Source organism: Elephantulus edwardii, unplaced genomic scaffold (assembly GCF_000299155.1).
Source record: "Elephantulus edwardii isolate Elephantulus edwardi_28Jun2011 unplaced genomic scaffold, EleEdw1.0 scaffold00282, whole genome shotgun sequence".
Taxonomy (NCBI): Eukaryota; Metazoa; Chordata; class Mammalia; order Macroscelidea; family Macroscelididae; genus Elephantulus; species Elephantulus edwardii.
In genome coordinates, this window is record NW_006400032.1 from 14,955 (window position 1) to 38,162 (window position 23,208).

At 39.9% G+C, this 23,208-nt stretch overlaps 1 protein-coding gene across 1 annotated transcript; it reads right to left on the reverse strand.

Annotated features, from left to right (window-relative positions):
* Positions 1 to 1,654: 1,654 nt before the first annotated feature.
* Positions 1,655 to 23,100, reverse strand: LOC102847025 (chromosome unknown open reading frame, human C8orf37). Its single transcript, XM_006900360.1, has 6 exons — positions 22,946 to 23,100; positions 18,509 to 18,596; positions 16,887 to 16,951; positions 16,283 to 16,348; positions 8,080 to 8,175; positions 1,655 to 1,814 (listed from the first exon to the last, which is right to left on the reverse strand). The coding sequence occupies exons 1-6, from the start codon at positions 23,098 to 23,100 to the stop codon at positions 1,655 to 1,657; spliced, it is 630 nt and encodes a 209-aa protein (XP_006900422.1).
* Positions 23,101 to 23,208: the final 108 nt, after the last annotated feature.

The following is a 23,208-nucleotide window of genomic DNA, read 5'->3' on the forward strand; positions in this document are numbered from 1 at the left end:
CGCATCTGCCACTAGGAGGCTGTTGCTCTGCTAGGCCTGTTAGAATAGGTTTTACATGTATGTAAATGTGTAATGGCTAAGAAAAGGATCTCTCCATTACTCCCTTTCAGCAGGCCTGTGTTACACATTTGAACGCTACATTAGACACATGTGGTAAGGAGTTTCTTGGCAGTTTGGATGGTCTCTAGAGTCTTAATAGTGCTGGGAGATGGTCATTTGGAGGTAACCAGTTCCTGAAAGTCCTGTTGTTCTGGTGATCTTGAGTCTCGGTGATGGCAAGGAGGAGCCAACAGGTTACATGTTGGTAAAGTGATGCTTTCTCTTTTGATGCATTGATCTAGAGACAATTTGTCTATCTGATGCTCCCAGAAAAATCAATAGGCTGCCTGAGAAAAGAAATGTCTTACTTGCTGTTCAACTCATGAGCTTTTAGGAGCTAAATGCAAAGTACTTGGAGAATCCGACAATGACATGTTTCCTATATTAGGATTTTTAGTTTTAGTCTTCTTTCCCCCTCAAATCCTGGTAAGTCAGAACTGACTCATAGCTGACCCTCCAGTGGGCGGATGCTAGAAATCTCACACAATAGACTGCCCACCTTCCTTTCTTCTGAGGAGTTGTTAGTGGATTTGAACTGCCAGAGAGGGGCCACCTTTGGTTACAGCACAACACCCTATGAACCTCACCCAGAGTTCCTTTGTCCTAGGAAACAAATACAGGGTTCTCATGGGGAAGGGTGCTCTGGTGGCCTAGTGGTAAGGAGCTGGGCTGCTAGCCTTAAGGCATGTAGTTCAAATCCTCCAGCTGTTCTGTGGGACAAAGATGGGCAATCTCCTCTCATGTGATTTACTACCTCTGAAAACCCACTGGAAGGTCAGCAGAGGGTTGCCTCTGACTTGACAGTATATAACAACAACTTTGGGAAACGTCTAAATGCAAGCAGTCTATGTTTAAATGAAATACTATTATTTTAGGTGTATCTTAACTTTTGTATTTAAATATGTCTACTTGCTTAAAACAGCAGACTTAATACTTGATTGTTCATATCTAAAAAAAGAAAGAAAAGCTAAAAGCAGTATAATTTATTTATTATTAAAGCACATAACACTGTGAGTTGGTGAGGTAAGATCAGATATGGGTGATCTTATGACATACTCGAACCATTGGGAACTCTTTGATTTACTACCAATCACTTGGTTTATACCATGTCTAATTATGACTTTTTTGCAAACAATAGATGTTGCTGTGGTAGGCTTTGTAGACTCCCCCACAATGGATTTTCTGTGGCTAGCTTCATCCTCCTTAATGGCTATAAATAAAGTTTATGTTAAGTGTAGTAGCAGTCAATACTATAGTTGCTAATAAAAGGGTCTATGTTTTTATGAAACTCTATTATAAAGAAACTGTCATTTAACAACATACAGGCTAACAACATAATCTTTTACATTAGTAAGTGAAACAATTGTGTAGCAAAAATAACAATTCCAAAATGTTAAAAGTACCTTGTTTCCTCAGTCCGTTCAGTTTGCAAAAACTTGTGGAGTTAAAAAATGATGTTCACCGCCTTTTTCCAAAGGGCCTTCTATTCTTTACCCAAATAGCATTATGATCATTGGAACTATTCTCACGAATACATTTGTCTGAGAGTGAAAAGTCATCCTTTGTGTTTTCCACAAACCCAACGGAGCTGATGATCGGTCTGAAGGTCAGTCAGTTCTTCCACTGTTCTCCAGCTACACTGGCAAGCATATGCCCGTGCTCCTTTCTTCTTTACCAACTTAGATTTTAATTTGTGGAATTCTGGCATGTTGTTCCTATTAGTAAAACACAAAAGCTTTAGTATAGTGGCTTTCTTCAGTGTTACTGACTTACAGAAAAATAAAAAAAGATGATATAGATTTTTAATAATCTTTGGAACTCTGAATACTCAACAACTTTGATTCTTTCACACTGAAACAGAAGACATTCTTTGGCTTTCTTTTTCTGAAAGCACTTCTTTGCTATTTGTACTTGTAACTACTCTGTTGATAATGTATTGTCGAATCAAAAATTACTCATAGCTGACCCTCTAGAAGGTTTTCAGAGGCTGCAAAGCACATGAAAGGGGAAGGATACCCACCTTTCATCTATGAAGCAGCTGGTGAATTTGAACTGCCTACGTTTGGGTTCTCCAAGCAACTCCTTACCACTAAGCCTCAAGGCCGGTATATTAGGGATATTGTAGAACACAATGACCTAAAAAGGCTGACAAATTGCTGATCTGTCCTCTGGGAGAGGAAATGACAGGGTGGGAAGAGGAGTGATTTGTCTCCTACCTCAGAGACTAACATGAGTGCCTGCCACTGAAATTTTAAAAGCCTGAAATACGGAAAAAGATAGAGGCATATGACAGACGTAAAGATAACAGACTTCTTTTTTTTTTTTAAATTTTATTTTATTATTTTTTGTGTGCGTGTACCGTCAAATCAGATCTGACTGGTACAGGAGGAGATTGCCCCTCCTTCCCCGGCAGAGCATCTGGTGGATTCGAACCAGATAACAGACTTCTGATGAGTAAATTATGGAAATTTTTCATCAACAGAGAAAAGCTCAATGGAGTTTCATTCAATGATTTCTTCCAGTGATTTGCTGATTTACTATCAAGAACAAAATAAATGCCCATTCTGAAATATATGTCAATAATGATAGAACAATTAGTGAGAAGCACCATAAAGACATGATCAATGTTAAAGACTAAGTTGTGTTCCTTCAAAGCCTGTGCCAAATTTCTCCTCCTGTATCTGTGGATACATACTGTTTAGAAACAGAACTTTATTAATAGAGTCATACCAGACTAGGGAGGGTCTTAAATCTAATAACTTTTGAGATACAATAAAATCAGAATAGGAATAGACACAGGGAAAGGTATCTTATGTAGACAAATATAGCAGATACAAACCCAGAACTCCAAGGACTGCCGGTTACTAGAGGCTGCAATGTACAAACGAGGCTGTCATTCCAGGGCGATGTGGACAGACTTCCAGCCCACTAGCCCACTAATGCTGAGAAAAGAAGTGTCTGTTTTCTAAAGTCACTCACTGTGGTATTTGGGTTATGGCAACTAGTAACTAAGAGAGTAGCGTCTGATGTGATGCCATTATTAAAAGCTATGAAGTTATTATACTGAAAATTGATCATGTTTTTCATAAGTCATGTACTGAGTTTAGGTAACCATTATATGGTTGAATAAAAACTGAAACTTTACGAAAGTGATGAAACAAAGTGAAATGATGAAATACAGTATGAATACTGAAAAGGAGAGTCGGTGTTTCCCATTACTTGCTGATGCCACAGAAATGGAACAAAGGTAACAAAGCGCCCTCTGGTGGTGGACAGGCACCACATTCAGTACTTTGTTGTCCAAAATGCAGACAAAATTCAGGCAGTTGGAACTCAAGAGGATCTGAGTGACAACTGTGTGACTTCAGGTGAAGCTCTGACTAGTAAGTTATTTACTTAAAGTTATACTGGTGGTGCTGAGAAGAATTATATGAACCTAAATTTTATTGGGGAAAAAGCACTAATTTGGCTAAAGAAAATATTCCTTATTCAATTATATCTTGACAAAGTTAATAATTTAATATTTACTACAGTTAATACTTAGCTGAAATATTAATTATGGATTACAGGAATATTACTAGTGAAAAGCCAGAGAATGTATTTATTTCAAATGCTTTTTAAGAAGAAATAGATATTTTTAAAAACTATTCAATCACTTTCCCACAAAGAAAACACCTATTTATTGGAAAATAAAAGCATCTATTTAGTAATTCTGTTAGGGTAGTCAATAAGCATAGCTTATTCCCTTTTCTCAGAAAGTTCCAGAACTTGTCTAAGCTAAGCAACACATTTCCCTCATCTGCAAAAGGACAGTAACACAAACAACCGTCCACTGTTTCAGAACACATAACATGCAGATTACTAACACTAAAAAGAAGGTGCTTCCCATTTTCTGTTGGACAGCTAAGGCTGTTAGGTGCACTGAGCACAGTATGACTCACAGCAACCCCATAAACACAGATCTGAACCCTGTCCTATCTCATGCCGCCCTCATTATCTCCGAAACATGAGTCCATTGCTGTAGTCACTATGTTAATCTACCTTGTTGAAGGTCTTCCTCTCTTACGCTGACCCTTCACTTTCCAAACCTTTTAAATTGCTTTGGTCACCACACATTCTTGCTTTTAGTATCTTATCTTCTTTTACTTAGTCCCAGAGGAAGGGCCCCCATTCTTTTTCCAATGCCGGCTTGCTTGCATCACCACTCTGAATCCCATCACCTCTGAGCCCTTGTTACCAACACATTACCCTCCCATTATCTTCTCCTAGTCCTCACGACATAAACATCCACGTATCTTCTATCTTAACAAAATGACTCTTAACTCTACATTCCCTTCAGAGGTAACAGTCAATTTCAGGACTTCACTACCACTTTCCATTACTGTAGTTCAAAGCCACAGTCTTAACTAGATGAAAAATAGTTACTTCCCATAAAACAATATGGAACCCCCCCTTTCAATTCTGTCCTTAAAATCTCTTTTGATGGGCAGGACTATAATCCATCTAGGAATGAATCCTCGGCCTCACCCTAGGTGGTGTGCTTCTCACCTTCCAGGCCAGGGCTGTCTCTAAGCGTCTCTCAGATACAGCTCTTTACCCTCCTCACTGCCATAACTCAGATTTTCATTTCAGTTGCCTGTGTTGCCCTATAGCATCTCTTCATTGTTGCTGTTGTTAGATGCTGTCAAGTTGAATAAGATTCACAGCGACCCTATGAACAAAGGATCTGAAATCCGTCCTATTCCACGGCCACCCTCTGATAGATGGGTATGTGTGAAGGAAATGGGAAGGACCTTTCATGACAAACAATATATTCAATTTTGTAAATAAATCAGTATAAAAGAAAACAAAGCAAAACAACCCACCAATAAACCAGAAACAGGCTGACACAAGTCCAGAGAAAACTCACTGCTGCTCTTGGTATATCTGAAGCACTGTAGGTTCATCAAGTTGAACAAAACCACCAATGAGCTGACTACACTGTATTAGTCACAGGCTGCAGGTGACTTTCTATTATCTTGTACTTGTTTTCAAAAACGGATAAAGTAGTTTATCTTGACAGACAGGGATTTCTTAGCCTTTATTAGATTACCCAAAAGGTAACAGCAGAGAGACTGCAGAAGTCAGAAGAAATAAATTTGCTATTAAAGGGAATTTTTCCCAAGTATACAAAAAAAAATGAGTTAATACAAACTTACAGGAATTCTGGCAACTTAGTGGTATGGAATTGTGCTGCCAACTCAAAAGGTCCATGGTTTGGATCTACCAGCTGCTCCGTGGGAGAGGGACAGGCAACCCCTTCCCATGTGATTTAAACCTGAAAACCTGCTGGAGGGTCAGCTCTGAGTTGGTTCTGACTTAGTGGTACACAACAGCAATACAAATCTACAAAGTTGGGGTCTCTGAGGCCTGAGATTTTGGGACTGCACTAAGCTTTGCTTAGGCTGGGGGCTGTAAATGGCTAAAATCATGTCATTTTCCTAAGTATATTTAAGTTTTTATTGAGGAAAAGATTCAAAGTTTTCTTACTTATTTTCAAAATGTTCCTGATGTTACAGTCTGTGAATTACACTGTATTTCATGGAGACTCCACATCATCAGGACCCACAGGGCTTTCATTGGCAGACTTCATATGCAGGCCACCAGGTCTGTCTTCATGCAAACGCTTTGATTTTCAAAAAGATACCACCTAATCGGTCTCTCTGGAAGTTCTGCTTGAACCTGCTCCACGTCCCTATAGCACCCCAGCTTCCACTGACAGATGCACAGTGATGCTTAAGGTTTAATGGCTAAGAATCCAACCCAGGTCTCCTCTCACTGAAACTGTCAACCATTTCATTTTACGGGGATCCACAACCAACACTCTTAATACCAGCAGTCAGGAGATGAGGAGATGTAGCATTGGGCAAGTTTGCTGTCAGGGACCTGTTCAAATCACTGAGGAGCAATGCTTTTAGTTTGAAGACTAAGGTGTGCCTGATTTAGAACTTTTCTATCACTTGCTATGCATCTGAGAGTGGACAATAAGGATGACAGAAAAACTGATGCCTTTTAATTGTTGTGCTGGAGAAGAGGACTGCCAAAAGAACAAACAGGTGTGTCTTGGAGAAAGTACAGCCAGAGTGTTCCTTAGAGGCAAAGATGAGGAAGTTTCATCTTGTATACTCTGGGCATTTTACTAGAAGAGGCTATTCCCTGGAAAGGGACCTCATGCTTAGAAAGGTGGAGAAGAAGCAAAAGACCTCAAAAGATCAGTAAGATGGATTGACACTGTGATGACAGCAATGGGCTGGAGCGTGTCAGTGATGATGAGGATAGTAGAGGATAGGACAAGGTTCATAGGGTCACTCTGAGTCATATTTGACTCAGTGGCACCTAACAACTCTCCCTCCCCCCCATACTGGGATGAAGTTTAAAAGCCATTAAATTGTAGGGAGACATTCCTATGGATTTATATGAATGTAGCTGGAGAGGCTGAAAAAACAAAAAATATGGGAGAAAGGGGGCTCTGGTAGCCTAATGGCAAGAAGCTACACTGCAATCCCGAAGGCATGCAGTTCGAACCCACCAGATGCCCTGTTGGAGAAGGAGAGGCAACCTCTTCCTGTGTCAGTCAAATCTGACTTGATGGTGTGCACGCGCGCGCGCGCGCACACACACACACACACACACACACACACACACTCACTCTCTCTCTCTCTAATAAAAAAGAAAATATTTTAAAAAGTATGGTAGATCTGTTGGAGAAGGAGGGGCAATCTCCTCCTGTACCAGTCAGATCTGATTTGACGGTACACACAAAAAAAATAATAAAGTATTTTTTTAAAAAAAAAAGTACGGGAGAAAGATTTCATCCTTTTCTTTACACTCTAGAAAAATGTTACAATATATTCTTGTATTCAATATAGAAAATACAGTCTGTTTAGGCACAAAGCTGGGGGGCCAGAGAACATAATTTGTGCACTTTATTAATTTTCAGCTCTTAACATTTATTTGAAAATGTAAATAAATAATCCAAATACATTTTTATAATATTTTTAAAAAGTAAGTATCCAGTATGTGTATAAGAATGTAAAAAGAAAAAAAAACCCAACCAAACCAGAAAGAATAAAACACCAGTATCAAGCATAATAATAAAAATAGGGAGCTCTGGTGGCCTAGAGGCAAGAAGCTGTGCTGCAATCCCGAAGGCATGCAGTTCGAGGCCACCAGCCACTCTGTGGGAGGAGGATGAGTAATCTCCTCTAGTACGATTAACTGCCTCTGAAAACTAGCTGGAGGGTCAGCTCTGAGTTGGTTCCAACTCGATGTTTTACAACAACAACAACACTCAAACATAATGCGACAAGCAATCTTACATTTTCTATCATCGGAAGTGCTGTTACCAAGCGGAACAAAGTGCTGCTGTGTAGGAATGGAAGAGGTCACTTCTAAACTTAGACAACGGAGAGAGAATCAAGGTGGGATGAGTTGCGTGCCCTGAGAGACAGGGAGGGTTTGGCCAGATGAAGCGGTGGGAACGTGCCTGTGAGGCACACTGATAGAGAATGGGAAAATACAGTAATTAATTGACACTAATTTCTTGCCAGGGTGAAACTCATACTGTGGAAACACTAGACAGTAAAAGGGGGCTGACTAGGGAGCATGCTGTAGGCCAGGCCAGGAAACCTGGACAATTCTATGTACTGGGGAGGAGAATGGCATTCTCGGAGACTTGGTTCTGAGAAGGCTCTGAGAAAAGGGAAGATGACTTGAAATAGAGGTTGTAGACAGAAAATCAGTGAGGAAGATACTGCTGTAGTCTCACCCAGTGGTAACAGAGTTCTTACCTAGACTGACAGCAGACAGATATAAAAGAGGTGGGTGAGAAAACCCTGTTAGAGGTGGAGTTCATGAGATGGCTAAACCCATCAGGAGACAGGACTATAAATTACAAAAAGAAAGCTGTATTTCACAGAGTGAAGTTTGTTAGGAACATACCTGAAAAACAAATAATCGCATGACTTGTCCCACATACAGTCATCATAGCTCACTACTGAGAAATCACAGGCGATGCAGCGCAGATGGTCACAAGCTCTGGTTGAAGAAAGGAAGGAACCCAAGATGATCTGTTTGAATATCATAATATGCTGATTTATCCATACTATATCATAGCTTGCCTCCAGAAACTCTATGAACTTGGAGAAATGATGGAAGTTGTATACACATGTTCAGGTCTTTCGTTCATAGGGTTGCTGTGAGTTTACAATGCGACAGCACAACATTAAAACACAGTTTATTATGAGTAAATCAGAAAAGTAAACCTTAACTTTATTGAAAATATTTGTTTTAAAGGAGTTACATTTTTTAATTGTCCAGTTAAACTTTTGCACAACTATTTTACTGAGATTTTTGCATTGTTAATATATCTATGAATACATGGATGTCGTACAGATATAAAATAGACTTGTTAATTTTTTAGTTCAACAGTTCTGTGTTTCTATGTCTGTAGGAGATTTCACACAAGCCAACTTCTTTTTATTTCCTTTCCTATGGAAATTGACTACACTGGTTTTATACCTCCTAAAATAATTTTCTAATTTCAAGGGATGAACTCCAGGAACTAGCCCTACTTGAATAACATTATCCTAAAGCACGTAAGACACAGTCTGGCCATCCTTGTTTCTAGTGCTTATAACACTACCTTTTCTATATTGTTTTTGTTGTTATGTGCCATCGAGTCGCTTGTGACGATTCATAGCGACCCTATGTACAAGAGCCCTAAACGCCGTTCTATCCTGTGCCAATCTTGCTGTCTCAAACACATTCATTCCCACCACTCCACTCACAGAATCAATTCATCTCATTGAGGGTCTTCCTTTCCTGAGCCGTCCCTCCACTCTCCCAAACATGATGTCCCTCTCCAAGGACCAGTCCCTCCTTGCAACATGCCCAAAGTATGTCAGATGAAGCTTCAGAATCCTTGACTCCAGGGAACATCTGGCTTCAGCCTCTCCAGGACAAACCTATTTGTTCTCCTAGCAGTCTATGGTATATTCAACACTCTTCTCCAGGACCACAACTCAAAGGCATCAATTGTCTTTCTATCATCTTTATTCACTGTCCAACTCTCTGATGCATAGCACGTAATAGCAAAGACTATAGCCTGGATCAGGTGCACCTTAGTCTCCAGCCTGACGTCGTTGCACTTCAGTACTCTTGAGAAGTCGCTCACAGCTGACTTTCCCAATGCAATTCGTCTCCTGATTTCCTGGCTGCTGTTACCAAGAGTGTTGACTGTGGAACCAAGTAAATGAAAACTGTTAACTATCTCAATCTCTTCACCATCCATACTGATGCTGCCAATTGGCCCAGTGGTGAGAATCTTTGTTTTCTTGATATTGAGCTTCAATCCATATTGAAGACTGCAGTCCTTGACCTTCTGCAGCAAGCACTTCAGGTTCTCCTCAGTTTCAGCGAGCATGGTTGTGTCATCCGCGTAATACAGATGTTGACAATTCTTCCACCAATCCTGATGGGACATTCCTCCTCGTACAGCCCAGCGTCTTGGATGATCTGTTCTGCATACAGATTGAAAAGGTATGGAGACAAAATACATCCCTGACGGACCCCTTTCTTGATTTTGAACCATCCAGTGTCTCCCTGTTCTGTTCTGACGACTGCCTCCTTGTCCAAGTACAGGTTTCACATTAGCACAACCAAATGTTCTGGGATTCCCATTTTTCTCAGAGTCAGCCACAGCTTTGTGATCCACACAGTCAAAAGCCTTTGCATAGTCAATGAAGCACAGATAGACATTCTTCTAGTATTCTCTGCTTTCTGCCAAGATCCATATAACATTAGCTATAATATCCCTAGTACCACGACCTCTTCTAAATCCAGCCTGCACATCTGGCAGTTCTCTGTTGACATATTATTCCAAACATTTTTTTATAATTTTCAGCAGAATCTTGCTTGCATGTGGTATCAATGATATTGTTAGATAATTTCCACACTCTGTTGGGTCACCTTTCTTTGGAATGGGAACAAATACTGATCTCTTCCAGTCAGTTGGCCAGCTGGCTGTCCTCCAGATTTCCTGGTACAACTTAGTGAGCACATCCAGGAGAGCATCTGTTTGTTGAAATAAAGCAATTGGTATGCCGTCAACTCCTGGAGCCTTGTTCTTTGCCAATTCCTTCATAGCAACTTGAACTTCCTCCTTTGTCACCATAGGCTCTTGCTCATATGTTATTTCATTAAATTCCTCTGTGTCGGCCAATTCCTTCTGGTACAGTGACTCTGTATACTCCTTCCATCTTCTTTTGATACTTCCTGGATCATTCAACATTCTACCCAAAGTATCTTTAAGTATTGCCACCCATGGCTTGAATTTGTTTTTCAACTCTGAGCGAGTCTGGCCCTTTTGATTTTCTGACTCCAGCTCTCTGCACATTTCATTATAGTATCTTGCTTTGTCATCCTGAGCTGCCTTTTGAAGTTTTCTGTTCAGCTCTTTGATTTCTTCCTTTAGCTTTGGCTTCTCGGTGCTCTAATGCAATACTCTGAGTCTCATCTGACATCCATTTTGGTCTTTTCTTCTTCTTTAGCCCTTGTAATGATCTTTTGCATTCTTCATGGATGATTTTCTTGATATCCTCCCAGAGCTCATTTGGTCTACGCTCATTGGTGCTCAAGGCCTCAAACCTGTTCCTGAGATGGTTTTGAAATTCGCGTGGGACAGACTTAAGGTCAAATCTTGGTTCCCGTGGACTTGACTCAATTTTCCTCAACTTCAGCTGAATTTGTATATGAGTAGTTGGTGGTCTATCCCACAATTAGTACCCGGCCTGGTTTTCACTGCTGATATCGAGCTTCTCCAGTGAATCTTTCCACAAATGTAATCTATATGATTCCTATGCATACCATCCGGTGAAATCCATGTGTATAGCCTGCGTTTATGTTTCTTATAAAGTGTATTTGCAATGAATAAATCCTTGAATGTGCAGAACTCTATCATTCTATCTCCAGCCTCATTTCTCTCACCGAGTCCATGTTTTCCAGCTACTGATCCTTCTTCCCTGTTCCCAACGTTTACATTCCAGTCACCCATCATTATTAATGCATCTTGACAGATTGTTAGTTTAAAAAAAATTAAAATAGTACATAAATGCATTTAAATAAGATGTGGGTGTTCTCCTCCCATGAGTTTAGTGAAAATTTACAAAAAAGGATGGGTATTCACTCATTCATTGAGACACATTTTCCTCCTTTCCCCAAGATGTGTTTGGTTTTTTAAAAATCACGTTAGAAATAACATTTTCTTCTTTTCTCATGGTTATGTAAATTGCTATATCTTCTTATAAAAAATACTGGCCTTATTTTAAAATCAAAATTATACACAGCTGTTTCACTAGCTATCAGGAGCTATTCCATATGAAGGTCTGGTAAATATGTTTTAGGAATGCTTATTGCAATATTTTTTAAGTAAAAAAAAATGTATTTTACCTGATGTCTATCAAAAAACGTAACAAGCAGGAATAATATGCAGGATTATTCATACCACAGAATAGCAGGAAGTGATAGAGACTAAATTAGATTTAACTAGTGACCTAGAAAGATATCTAAAGTGAGAGGTATATAGTTTGATTCTACTTTTGTTTGAAAAAATAAAACAAACTCAAACTAACTGCTGCTGAGATCATTCCATGTCCTCTCATTCCCTCACTCACTGCCCTCGAGTTGGAACCCTCTCACAGCTGACTCTGCAGTAGGTTTTCAGAGGCTGTAAATCACACAAGAGGAGACTGCCCATCTTTCTTTCTCAGAGCAGTTGGTAGAGTCAAAGCACGTGCTTTTGGGGTTGGTAGTACCACTTCCTATCCACCAAGCCACCAGGGCTCTCTGCCAACTCACAGTGACCCTTCAAATCTGGCAGACCTAGGATTTCTGAGCCTATAAAGCCTACAAAGTGTAATAAACACCTCATCTTTCTTCCAATATAGCAAATGTTTGGCTTGAGCGGCCCACCTTATGGTCAGCAGCCAAATTCTTAACCCATGAGTGGTCTTGGGGGGTAGGGATTGGTTAACAGGGAAATAATTTTTTTCTTTTACTTTTGAAAAAGAAAAGCAAATTGGAGGAGAAAGGGTGGGCAGGGAGAAAAGTGCAACAATGAATGAATGGTAATCCAAAGTCTCTGTAAACTTTCATTAAAATAAATAAAATTTTTTTTTAAAAAGAAAGAAAAAAAAATTCTTAACTCACTGAGTCTCCAGGGCTGCTTTGTCAAGAGGGGTGCAGCACAGGGAGGGTGTTAGGGGAGGGGAGAGGGTGAGAAAATGTAACAAAGAAAAAAAACCCCAACATTTTCAATGTTAAAAACTAACAAAAAAAGCACTGTCTGGCTCAGAATTTCTAAGGAAGTGTTTTTAAGACCAAGGCAGACCCTTAAGAAGGTGGACGGTTCTAAATTATGAAGCTAACACTGGTCACACCTCAGCAGGAAAGGGAGGAAGGGAGATAGTATTTTCCTATTCATACATTTTTGGATTTTTATTTTACTTTTTTGTAGAATACTCAGGCAGTTAAAAATTATAAAATTAAAAAAACTCCACATCTTTACATTTATTTTAATTTTCTCCTAAAATTCAGATTTTTTTGACTTAAATTTAGTGCTTTTTTTGAAGGACATTCTATATTTCTAAAAATAATTATACCAACAATGAAATACTTAAAATATGTCTAAGTATTGAAACTCAGCAATTTATGAAGTTGCATTTATATCTGTGGAAATCTGACATAATTGCATTTTTATACACTTAAATTGAGATTTTTGAATGTACAAGTCAGGAAATGCAAAGTGATGGTTCCCAAAGCTGCCATAACCTGCTTTCTTATGCATTTGTAGTTTATTACATGATTGTACAGAGTGTTAACTTTAATGCCTTAATACATATGTGCAATTTGGCTGAATTATTACTATGGTGGGGACTATAATTTAGAATTTCCTGACATTTTGTATGTGTAAAATTTCAACCATAATGTTAAATACAGCTTTTTAATTTAATTTAAAATTTAGTAGTTTATTCAAATCTATTCGCACTACCACATTTTTCTACACACACTGTCCTTTGAGAAAAATTACACTAACTTACAGCTAAGAAATCATTCCACTGTTACGATTCACTCTATTAGATCATAATTAGTACCAGTTTATGGAATAATTCAGTCTTGCAAGTAGTTTAAAAAAAGAATTTTCACTCTCTTTCACTGCTGTTGAATTGGGACCGACTCAGAGCTGACCGTCCAGTGGGCTTCTGAAGGCAGTAAATGGCCCATCTTTCTCCCATAGAGCAGATGGTAGAGTCAAACTGTCTAACTTTGGTTGGTAGTGGAACTTCTTACCCCATTAAGGCACCAGAGTTGTCTTTTTGTATCTGAGTTTAATGAAATGTTATTTGCTTGGGGAAGCACTGCTTGACTCTTCATATCAGTTAGGGTATCCATTATTTCTGCATGTAGTGTCCCATACTTCCCCTTCGGTGACTTTATCAATGGGCTGAAGTCTCAGAGATCATGAGGATCATGCAGGATAGAGCAAAGGTCAGATTGGTTCCTGAGGTTGCTAGAGTCCTGGCTGGCTCCACGGCAACTACCAATAACAACAACAACAAGAAGGAAGACTATCATGTGATAGGGCCCTTCTGCTTTGAAATGAGGCCTTTACTTGTCCACTGAAATTCTAATTGAGAAAAGATTCTTCTACACTAGAACTCAATCAAAGTATAGAAGAAAGAATGCCTTCATGAAATATTTACTCTTTGGAAATAAACTGGAAAATGTTCTCTTTCCTTAAATAACTATTTTAAAAATCAGATGTTCAAGGAAAAAAAATGAGATGATATCTGCATGTAAACATTGATAAGTACATCCTGAGTGTTTTTTTTTTTTAAAGGAGTAGGAAATAGGATCCTTGCCCTGAGATAGAACATAATGAGAAGACTGGATAAAAACATAACACACATAACTGACTATGATGTAATGCATTTACAGTGACTAGCTGTTTTGTATCATAGGCAGAACTTCCATGAATTCTTTAATTTAATCCTTGCAATATCTCCACAAAGGTTATATAGCATTTAATAGGCAAGAAGACCAGGTTTTAGGAGATAACATTGTTTTCCCGGGTTTAACAGCTTATTAACCATATAGTGAGGTAAGCTGTCATCAGAGCCTGGCTTCTTAAATGCCACAGGCATGGTTTATATGTATTTGGCACCCAATGCTTACCATAGGGTCTAGGAAATGATGGCTGTTTGATGAGTAATGACGGGGGTGGGGGAATGGGGGCAGTAATTAAGTGGATAAAGACGGCATCGGATATAGTTTGGAAAGGAGGATCATTCCAGATAGGGAATAAATGTAAAAATGCTCAGAGGCAGAAAAATGAAAGTAGTGGATGATAACAGAAATTCTACATCAAGTGCAGCACCTGGCTCAGGCTGCACTTGGAACTAAAGGAACTAAAGGCCAACAAGGAGGAGGCCTGTAATTTGACAGAGGAAGACAAATGGCAACTCTCATTTCCTACTGACTAGGGGAGAGGTGTTCAAAAGGATCTTTAATGCTCTTGAATGATTAAAATTTATGGGTGAAACTAGAGATGGGCAGAAGATAGAAGTGGAATGGAAATTGTGACATTGCTAGTGTAATTCATATGTCCCCAGACAGAGTCTGAAAAGGTGTGGAAGTTAAGGAGACAAGTCCAACGGAGTTGACTATGATAATTCAGGACTGACAGAAACAAGGCTATATATTCCGGTCCTTAGAGAAGGACATCATGCTTGGGAGGGTGGAGGGGAAGGTCCACTATGAGGTGGATTGATTCAGTGACTGGGATAATTGGGATGGGAGTGTCAGAGACAGTGCGATTGGCACAGGACAGAGCAGAGTTTAGGGCTGTTGTACATAGAGGATCGCTATGAGTCGCAAGTGACTCGATGGCACATAACAACAACATAGACAAGTTCATGGCACAAACACTTTGTACAAATAGTCTTAAACACATCATTATTCAACTGCTGTCAATTCTTATTTATGGCACACAAAGCAGGCCACATCCTATAGACTTACACTAGCATATCTGTGTCCAATGTCTCTGGTATAAGGCTTCCTTAGACTTCCAATTTCACTGTGGTCCTCTAGATTTCTTCCCAGGCTTCCTAGCACCTAGCCCAGCACCACGACAATTCTCTCTTGTGATCTCTCTTCTTTCATGCAATATAACAGCTATCTCTCCAGAAATATCATCAACATGCAATCAAATATTTCAATTGCTTCTTCCACAAAAACATACATAGAAAATAAACACTGTTTCAGAAATAACTAGACAAAAACATAATAAAGATACTTAGTTAAGTAGATCTTTGCTAAAAATGGAAGCAAAAATAGGATGGTAAGAAGATTTGTTTAAAATCAACCTAGTCATACAGAGTATGGAGCTAGTAACATTGCCATTTGGGGCAGGTGGCATTATGGCCTTAAGAATTCCCTGATAGATGTCCTGGGTGTGAAGAAAGACAGAGAAAGAGGTGGAGAGAGGTTTCTAATTAGGTAAAACCAAGTGCTATGTCTGAAAAATTTTTGGGTGCCACACATTGGCAGTTTCTCATGCTGAGTTCCAAGAACTCTGTAGTTAATATTCCACACTGTCTCTCCTCCCTCACTCAGTGGCTTCAATGCCTGGAAGGGAAAATGGAAAGGTGGAAGATTACTCTTCTGGTGTCTGGTGTAAACTGCAGGAACTGGAGTGATCCAGGTATTTTTAGGTTTTAAAAGCCCTCAACACAACATATAGTGCATATCTGACATCATAACTTGAAATATCAAAACTTTGAGCACTGGTGATCTAGTGGTAGGAAGCTGTGCTGCAAGTGCAAAGGCATGCAGTTAGGAGAATGGGCAATATTCTCTCATGTGATTTGCTGCCTCTGAAAACCTGCTGAAGGGTCAGCGCCAACTGACGGTGAATCATCATCATCATCATCATCATCATCATCATTTTGATAAAGAATTCTCAGACTGGCCAATAATATATGTCTCTCATTTTAAAACAGATTTATGCCAAGATGATAAGAATTACATTTAAACATCAGTTTAGAAAAATATAATAAGAAAGCATAATGTATTTCTGATTAGCTACCTTTGTGAGGTATTTGTTCCGACACCACATGGAACAGTACTTCCGCCGAGGTACACCGGACTGCAACTGGACGTGTTCAACAGACGGGAGGGAAGTGAAAGTACAACAGAAAAAAAATATGAGAAGTTAATTTAGCCTCATTGACCTATGTTGTTATAACCAAATTTTATATTTTCCCTAGCAAGCCAACTGTTTCTAAGAAGAGACATCTATCCCACGATCACTGCTTATTGGATATAACATGGACATGCAGGAACACTCAGAGTTAAAATGAGTCACAGAAAAAATGTGTTTGCCGAAAAATATAAGGGTCAAAGTTAATACTGGAGAATATAACAGAACATTAATTTTGAGAAACTGTTCGCACTTTTCCCCCCTCACATGGCAGAAAATTATTTACAATAGTAATAACCTTCCATTTCAAGTTCTTTTTACACTAAATGGTCATGGACCTTGAGAACACTGCAGATATTGGTCTCTGAAAGCCAAGCAGTGCTTTGTTGTTCAATGACACTGTTGTTTAAATGGTAACCAAATCTACTAGACTATGTTCACAGTGTCTGCTCACTAGCCTGTATAATTCACCAAAGTAGTCTTAACTTACCTCTTACTAAGGCCTTGAATAGAAACTCTGACAGATGTGTTACCTGAAGATTCCAATTTAGATTTCTGCTAAAGAAACAAAACAGGAAAAGACAAAAGAAAACTATAAGCAATTGTAACACAAAAATATTCTTTATTTGTTAATATGATTTTAAAAAAAAGATTAAATAAAAATCTTGGTGGCAACATTAAATTTCTGAAACAAAAACAATAATCAAAACCTTTTAAAGGCAAAAGGGAAGTAGAATTCTCTCAGGAATTTGCAAATTACTCCGCTTTTAGTCTAGGAAGCTGATATACTACCTTTATTAGCATGCTAAGATTTAGAGTCCTTTTATAACTCTTCAGTTAATACTAGAGTTCAGTGATTTAATATGAAGGAGCTGCTATTTAAAACTTCATCCTGGAAAAATTCAGTTGAGGAGTAAAAGAAAAAGAAAATCAGACTCATTTTTAAAGGCTGTGAATGGTTCTCATCTGAACCAAAAATAAACTAACCTACCTCCTGGGTAACCTCAAGAATATTAATTTTGATCAAATGGAACGGTATCAGCCAATAGATGTTCAAGGAAAGGTAGAGTTATTTAGTCACAACCATCCAGTAGTTCCTACATGGTGGCATAACATCATCATCGTTAGCAAGCATTTATTAAGTGCTAACCAGCATATGGTACCAGACAATAGAAACCAACCACATACTAGGACCACCGCCAAGAGGAGGAAGTGAGATGGAGAAAAGGCAATTTAAACTATGCAGTGACATGTCTTCATTTTACCCAGTGAGTTAGAAAAGTTAATGAAGGTAAAAAGATTTCATTTCATGATTTCTCTTTACTATTTAATATTAAACAGAACTAGAAAAATTTTTTATATATGTCAGAAATAAAATGTGCAAGATCCTCTTTTCTTTAGGGGAATGTATTTCATATACCACAGGGCTCATGGTTACACTTCTAGATTGTGGCACTGCAACGCTTGCTGTGAGTTCTTGAGCTTTCTCAAGTGGTTCTGAGAGTAAGAGGGGGCAATTCCTTCAGGAGCGTAGTACAGCCTTTGAGGAAGTGATTCAAGTGCAACTCACAGGGACAATGTGGCCATGGACCAGCCACTAATAGACATCATTTTTCCACATGCAATTCTGAAAAGTAATGGACTACAAACATTACTTTTAAAATTTTTCATAAAGTTGAGATACACATAAACATTTGAAAATAAAACACTTGATTATTTAATCATTGGTCTATGACATAGTGAGCTGATACGAAGTATATTCCTATGATGACTGCTGGTTTTTCCTAATCTTTTAGAAAATAATTCTTGGAGAAATACATATAGCAGAGTAACCTGATCTATGACCTGACTTTTGCTCTAATGCCTTTCTCATTTCTCATTCTTGCTGAGCATTGAAAAAAACAACAAAACAGAGAAATCACAACATCCAACCAAATGTAGTTTCTAATATTTTCATTTTTTCCTACAACTCTAAGTAGAGTTATTTCTTTAGGTAATTATATTTATTAGAATTCAGAGGGCTATAGATAGCCACTTTTACCTTAAGTTTTCAGACTATCCTAACCACAGTGAAATGCTAGAATTAATGCACATTTACTGCACCCAACTTACCATGGGTTTCATGTCAAAGTTAGACTCTTCAAATATTTCATCAATAAGGCTGTCAAGATCATTTGTTCCTTCAAATGTGTTTGACACTCTGAAAAAGAAAACATACTTGAAGGTTAATAGGAGTTAAAGCCACCAGTATGGGATAAGTTTTGTTTAAATAAAGTCTGTTATTAGAGTTGATAACAAAAGGATAAATACATCCAGTTTTTACCCTGCTGTGGAAATAACCTAAGGTTGTGAAGATTAAGATAGTGTGTCAGGTACAAATTCACACACATGCTTTGATGTCATACACTTAGAAAAAACCCCAACAAACTTCAAAAGCCTAAATATTATATTCAGGAGAAAGCTGCACAAATATTCCTCTACTACAACAACATCCACGCAGAGAACACAAAATATCTACGAGTATAAGCAGAACCTGCTTGTTCTTTATAACAAACCGAACTTTAAAACAGTCTAATTTTCTTCGCTAAGTGTTCCATTAGAAACACTGGAAGCAGGAGTGGCATCTACTTCCTAAACAACATGCCTCCGAAAACTCTGTGAACTTTGATAAACGTTGACAGTTGTAGAGGGTCTTCAGGCCTTTTGTCCACAGGGTCGCTGAGTCATCCTTGACTCAAAGGCAATCAATAACAACAACAAGAGTTCCATTAGAAATTAAATGACCATATATACATCCCCCCCATATATACTTCTTAGAGGAGCCAATGGTTACCTAATTATATAACTAGCACCAACAAAATTGAAATGGGGGGGGGCGATATCCAAACAAAAAACCTCCCATAAAAAAGCCATTTGTTTGACAGAGTATCTGAAACACATCTTCTGCAAGCTGAGCTCTCAAAAGAATACTGATGCAATTGGCTATAGTACCTCGGCACTTCTAGGCGGTTAGTTACTGAATAACTTTATCACTCCATGTCTGACTTATGGAAACAGTGAGACTGGTGATAGCTCTACCTCACTGAGACGGCCTTCCTTCTCTCCGTCTCATGACTTTGTTTCCTTTGACTCTTCCATAGCTTGTTTTAGTAGAAAATATCTGAGTTTCCTTCTTGCCCTACCAGGCTGGGGCTTTCCCAGGTTTTACCGTATTCAATAGAGAAACATATCCTAGGTTGTAAATGCTGTATGCCAACCTGATGCTGTTGTTATTATATCCTGGAACTGACCCAGAGCTAACCCACCAGCAGGTTCTCAGAGGCTGTAAATCGCATAGGAGGAGATTGCTGATCTTTATCCTGTGATGGATTCCAACCTCCTGCCTTTCAGCTCACCAGAGCTGGTGCTGTTTGTCAAAATCTTGAATTTGAGAAATGGATTTACTCTTCGAAAATTCTGAACAACTGGAATTTATAGGCTTTTTAAAAAATTTTGTCACTGCTTAGAACAAGACAATTTGCCTCGGGCAAGGAAATCTACAAATGGCTGTTTAATGCTGATTCAATCTAGAACTCTGGCTCTTCAGTGATTCCTTGACTTTTATCTTTCACTCTGTACATTCACTGCCAGTCATTTCAGAGGTGGATGGCCTGTCCTGTGTCATCTTACACACTCTGGGTATTCTATCAGGAGGGGTATTCCCTGGAGAAAGACATCATGCTGGGTAGCGTAGAGTCAGTGAATCGGATTGACAGAGCGGAGGTAGCTGTAAGCACAGCAGACTGTGAGAACAGATCACGCTAGGACGGCGCTTGGTTCTGCTGTGAGCTCACTGCGAGGTGGGGTCACAGTAACAACAATATTCACTTCTTCCTTTGGCTTATTAATATGCTTAAGTCTTTTTTTCAGAACAAACAAAAAGATTCCAAAAAGCCTCCTCTTCTGAAGCTACCACTCCCTTTCACAACTGAAGAGTGGTCTATACCTGTTGTTTCTCTGTCCTTTCAAGTAGATTTGGCTTTGCATCAACTGGTGATCTAAACAGAAAGTTGGTGGTTTGAAGACATGGCAGTCAGCTTCCCCAAACATCCACAGCCTTGGGAAGTCTTTGGAGCAGTCCCACTGTGCAGGGTCACTCTACACAGGAAATCAACTTGATCACAATGTCTTTTTTTGTTAGTATGATTTAGATGAAGTTTCTCAACCTCAGAACTAGTGATATCTTGCTAACAGTGATTAACTAGTTAGTAATAACTAACTAACCAAGTGATAATTAACTGAGGGTGGTTTTGCAACAATTCTGACCTTGATCTGCTAGATATGGAACCCTAGTGGCACAGTGGTTAAGTGCTTGGAGGTTCTAAACTCCAAAATTGTATTGTCTGTGAGTCCTGCAATGAATGAGCAAATCCAGCAGAAAAGTAGTGAGAACACTGAGCGAGAAAGTTGGTGCTGGAATTGTTGACGGTGTGAAGTGTAAGACACATGATTGACTTCACTGGGATCAGCTTTGTGTTCCTGATGCTGTCGAGGATTCTTTCCCTCCTGGGCAGTTAGAAGCTGACCCAGATGCTGCCACCACCATGCCCACCACAGTAAATGAGTACTACCTGTGAGTTCTATGTGATCAATACAATGAATTAGGAGTTGTGCAGCCAATCCAAAGGCAAGTGGTTCGAATTCACCAGCTGCTCCACAGGAGAAAGATGGGCAACCTCCTCCCATGCGATTTACTTCCTTTGAAAACCCAAAGAGGGTCAGCTATGGGTCAGTTTCTACTCCACGGCCATGAGTTCTTTAAGCAGAGAAGCAGGTTGTTCTGGGAGAGAGAAGGCTGATATTATAACTGTTGTGTGGAGCATGGAGATGAGCTGCGCCTAGAAAAATTAGCTTTGTGTTGTTGACTGGAATTCATCCCCCTTGTGAAGTTAGCAGAAGTCAAATACTACCCTCATGCCCACCATACTGTTTCATTGTGTTAAATCCTTTGTTGCTATTTTTCTGGCATAATTTCTCTTTACAACTGTACTGCCAGATGATTAACAGATGAAAGCTGTAACACATGCATGACAATAACACTCATCAGTCAACTACCACTTTTATATATGCATTACTTAAAAACAGGACACATTAAATAGTGGAATGGTGTTACAGACTGGAGTTTGTGTCCCCAAAACGACACAGACATCTGTGGCTGTGCTCCTGTTTAGAAACTGGGTTTTCTCTTATGTTAAAGGGGTTCTAGTATACAGTGTGTTATGTGTTGTACCACTAAGTGAAAGGCCAGTGACTCGAATCTACCGCCAGCTTCAAAGGAGAAAGCCGGTTTCATCCTGTGAATGTTTGCTGCCTCTGCGCATTCAAGCGATTACAAAATGTTCTAGGCAAGAGAAAATTTCCAAAAGATTTCCGCAAGGGTTAACACAGAGCTTTCCAAATTCATCACTCTGAAGGACAACACTCTAAAATAAAAATAGAATATAAAAATTTTGGTTCCTTTCTCAGCAGGGGTAGTGAGGAAATGAAGGTGGAAGATCTATTATGATTATACTGTGCAATCAGTTTGGAATGTAGTTTTTGAGATAGAAATAAAAAAACAGGAAATATTTCCAAATTCTGACTACTTCAGTGCCTGGACTCCATTTGAGGTCTTGAGATCCTTACCTGAAAGTAGGAGGAGTTGGACTAAAATAATGATCACAGTAATCAACTGAGGGCCCGGTTTGGGTTTGTTTTTGGTTGGGGGTTGTCTGGGGGGTGTGTGTGTTTGTCTCCAGAATAAAACAGGCTTGGAAGCAGGAGTGGCATCTACTTCCAAAAAACCTTGGTTGGGGGTTGGTGGTTGAGGGGTGTGCGTGTGTTGGGGGTTGGTGGTTGAGGGGTGTGTGTGTGTGTGTGTGTGTGTGTCTCCCGAATAAAACAGGCTTGGAAGCAGGAGTGGTATCTACTTCCAAAAAAGCTTGCCTCCAGAAACACTATGAACTTGGAGAAAAGAGTAAAGTTCTGCATTCAAGACTTTCATTCATCTACGACTTTACGGCACTTAACAACATCATTACTCTAGTTTGATCAATTCTTCGAACTAAACAAAGAAGAGAACAACAACAACAACAAAAGATCAATGTGAAGTCAGAGAACAGTATTGGCTTTGTTTCTGTCTTAAAGGGCCCACAGGTTATTCGGACTGCACGGGCACTTTCCCACGGGGCGCGGACAGCCGCTCGGCCGGACCTGGAAAGCTGGCCCCGGTCAGTGCAGGCCGGAGCTGAGACTGGGGGCGTGGACGCTGCAGCCCCCCCGATCGGGAGGATCAGGAGTCACCGTCAGGCCCAGGGAGGGGACAGGGCACCTAGGAGCCTGGGTTTAGCGAGAAGTCTGAATTTCCAATCGCTGAACGTTAGGGGACACAGGGTTCGAGCCCCAGAGGAGGGAGAGCCTGAGCTCGTGGCCTGGGGCGCGTTGTTTTGGAGCACGGCGGCGGAGCGGCGGCACTGGGGCCTGAAGCAGGCTTCACACCACAACAGCCCATCAGCCCTCCCGCCCCTTAACCTGAGAGTCTTTTTCGCCTCGGTTCCGTTCCGGTTGCTGCTCTGGTTGCCGCCGCCGCAGACTTTAGGCGGCGGGCCCAGGCCCAGTCTTAGTGGTTCGGGTCTGCAAAACTTGGTCTCGACCTCATCCAACAGATCATCCAGATCCTTCTCCATCTTTAACCCGCAGGGCCTTCCCCAGCTCCCGGGGCCTCGGGGGCTGGTGGGTTGCTAAGGGCAACGCGAGGACGTCCTCGCACGCGCGCGAGCGCGCCCCAGCCGGCT

Excerpts from the sequence above, each read along its gene's own strand:
- LOC102847025 (XM_006900360.1), bottom strand. The coding sequence starts at position 23,100 with ATGGAGAAGGATCTGGATGATCTGTTGGATGAGGTCGAGACCAAGTTT. Across the intron at positions 18,597-22,945 it reads GAGGCGAAAAAGACTCTCAG|AGTGTCAAACACATTTGAAG; the intron begins GTTAAGGGGCGG and ends TTTCTTTTTCAG. Across the intron at positions 16,952-18,508 it reads ACTTTGACATGAAACCCATG|AAATCTAAATTGGAATCTTC; the intron begins GTAAGTTGGGTG and ends TTTCTTTAGCAG.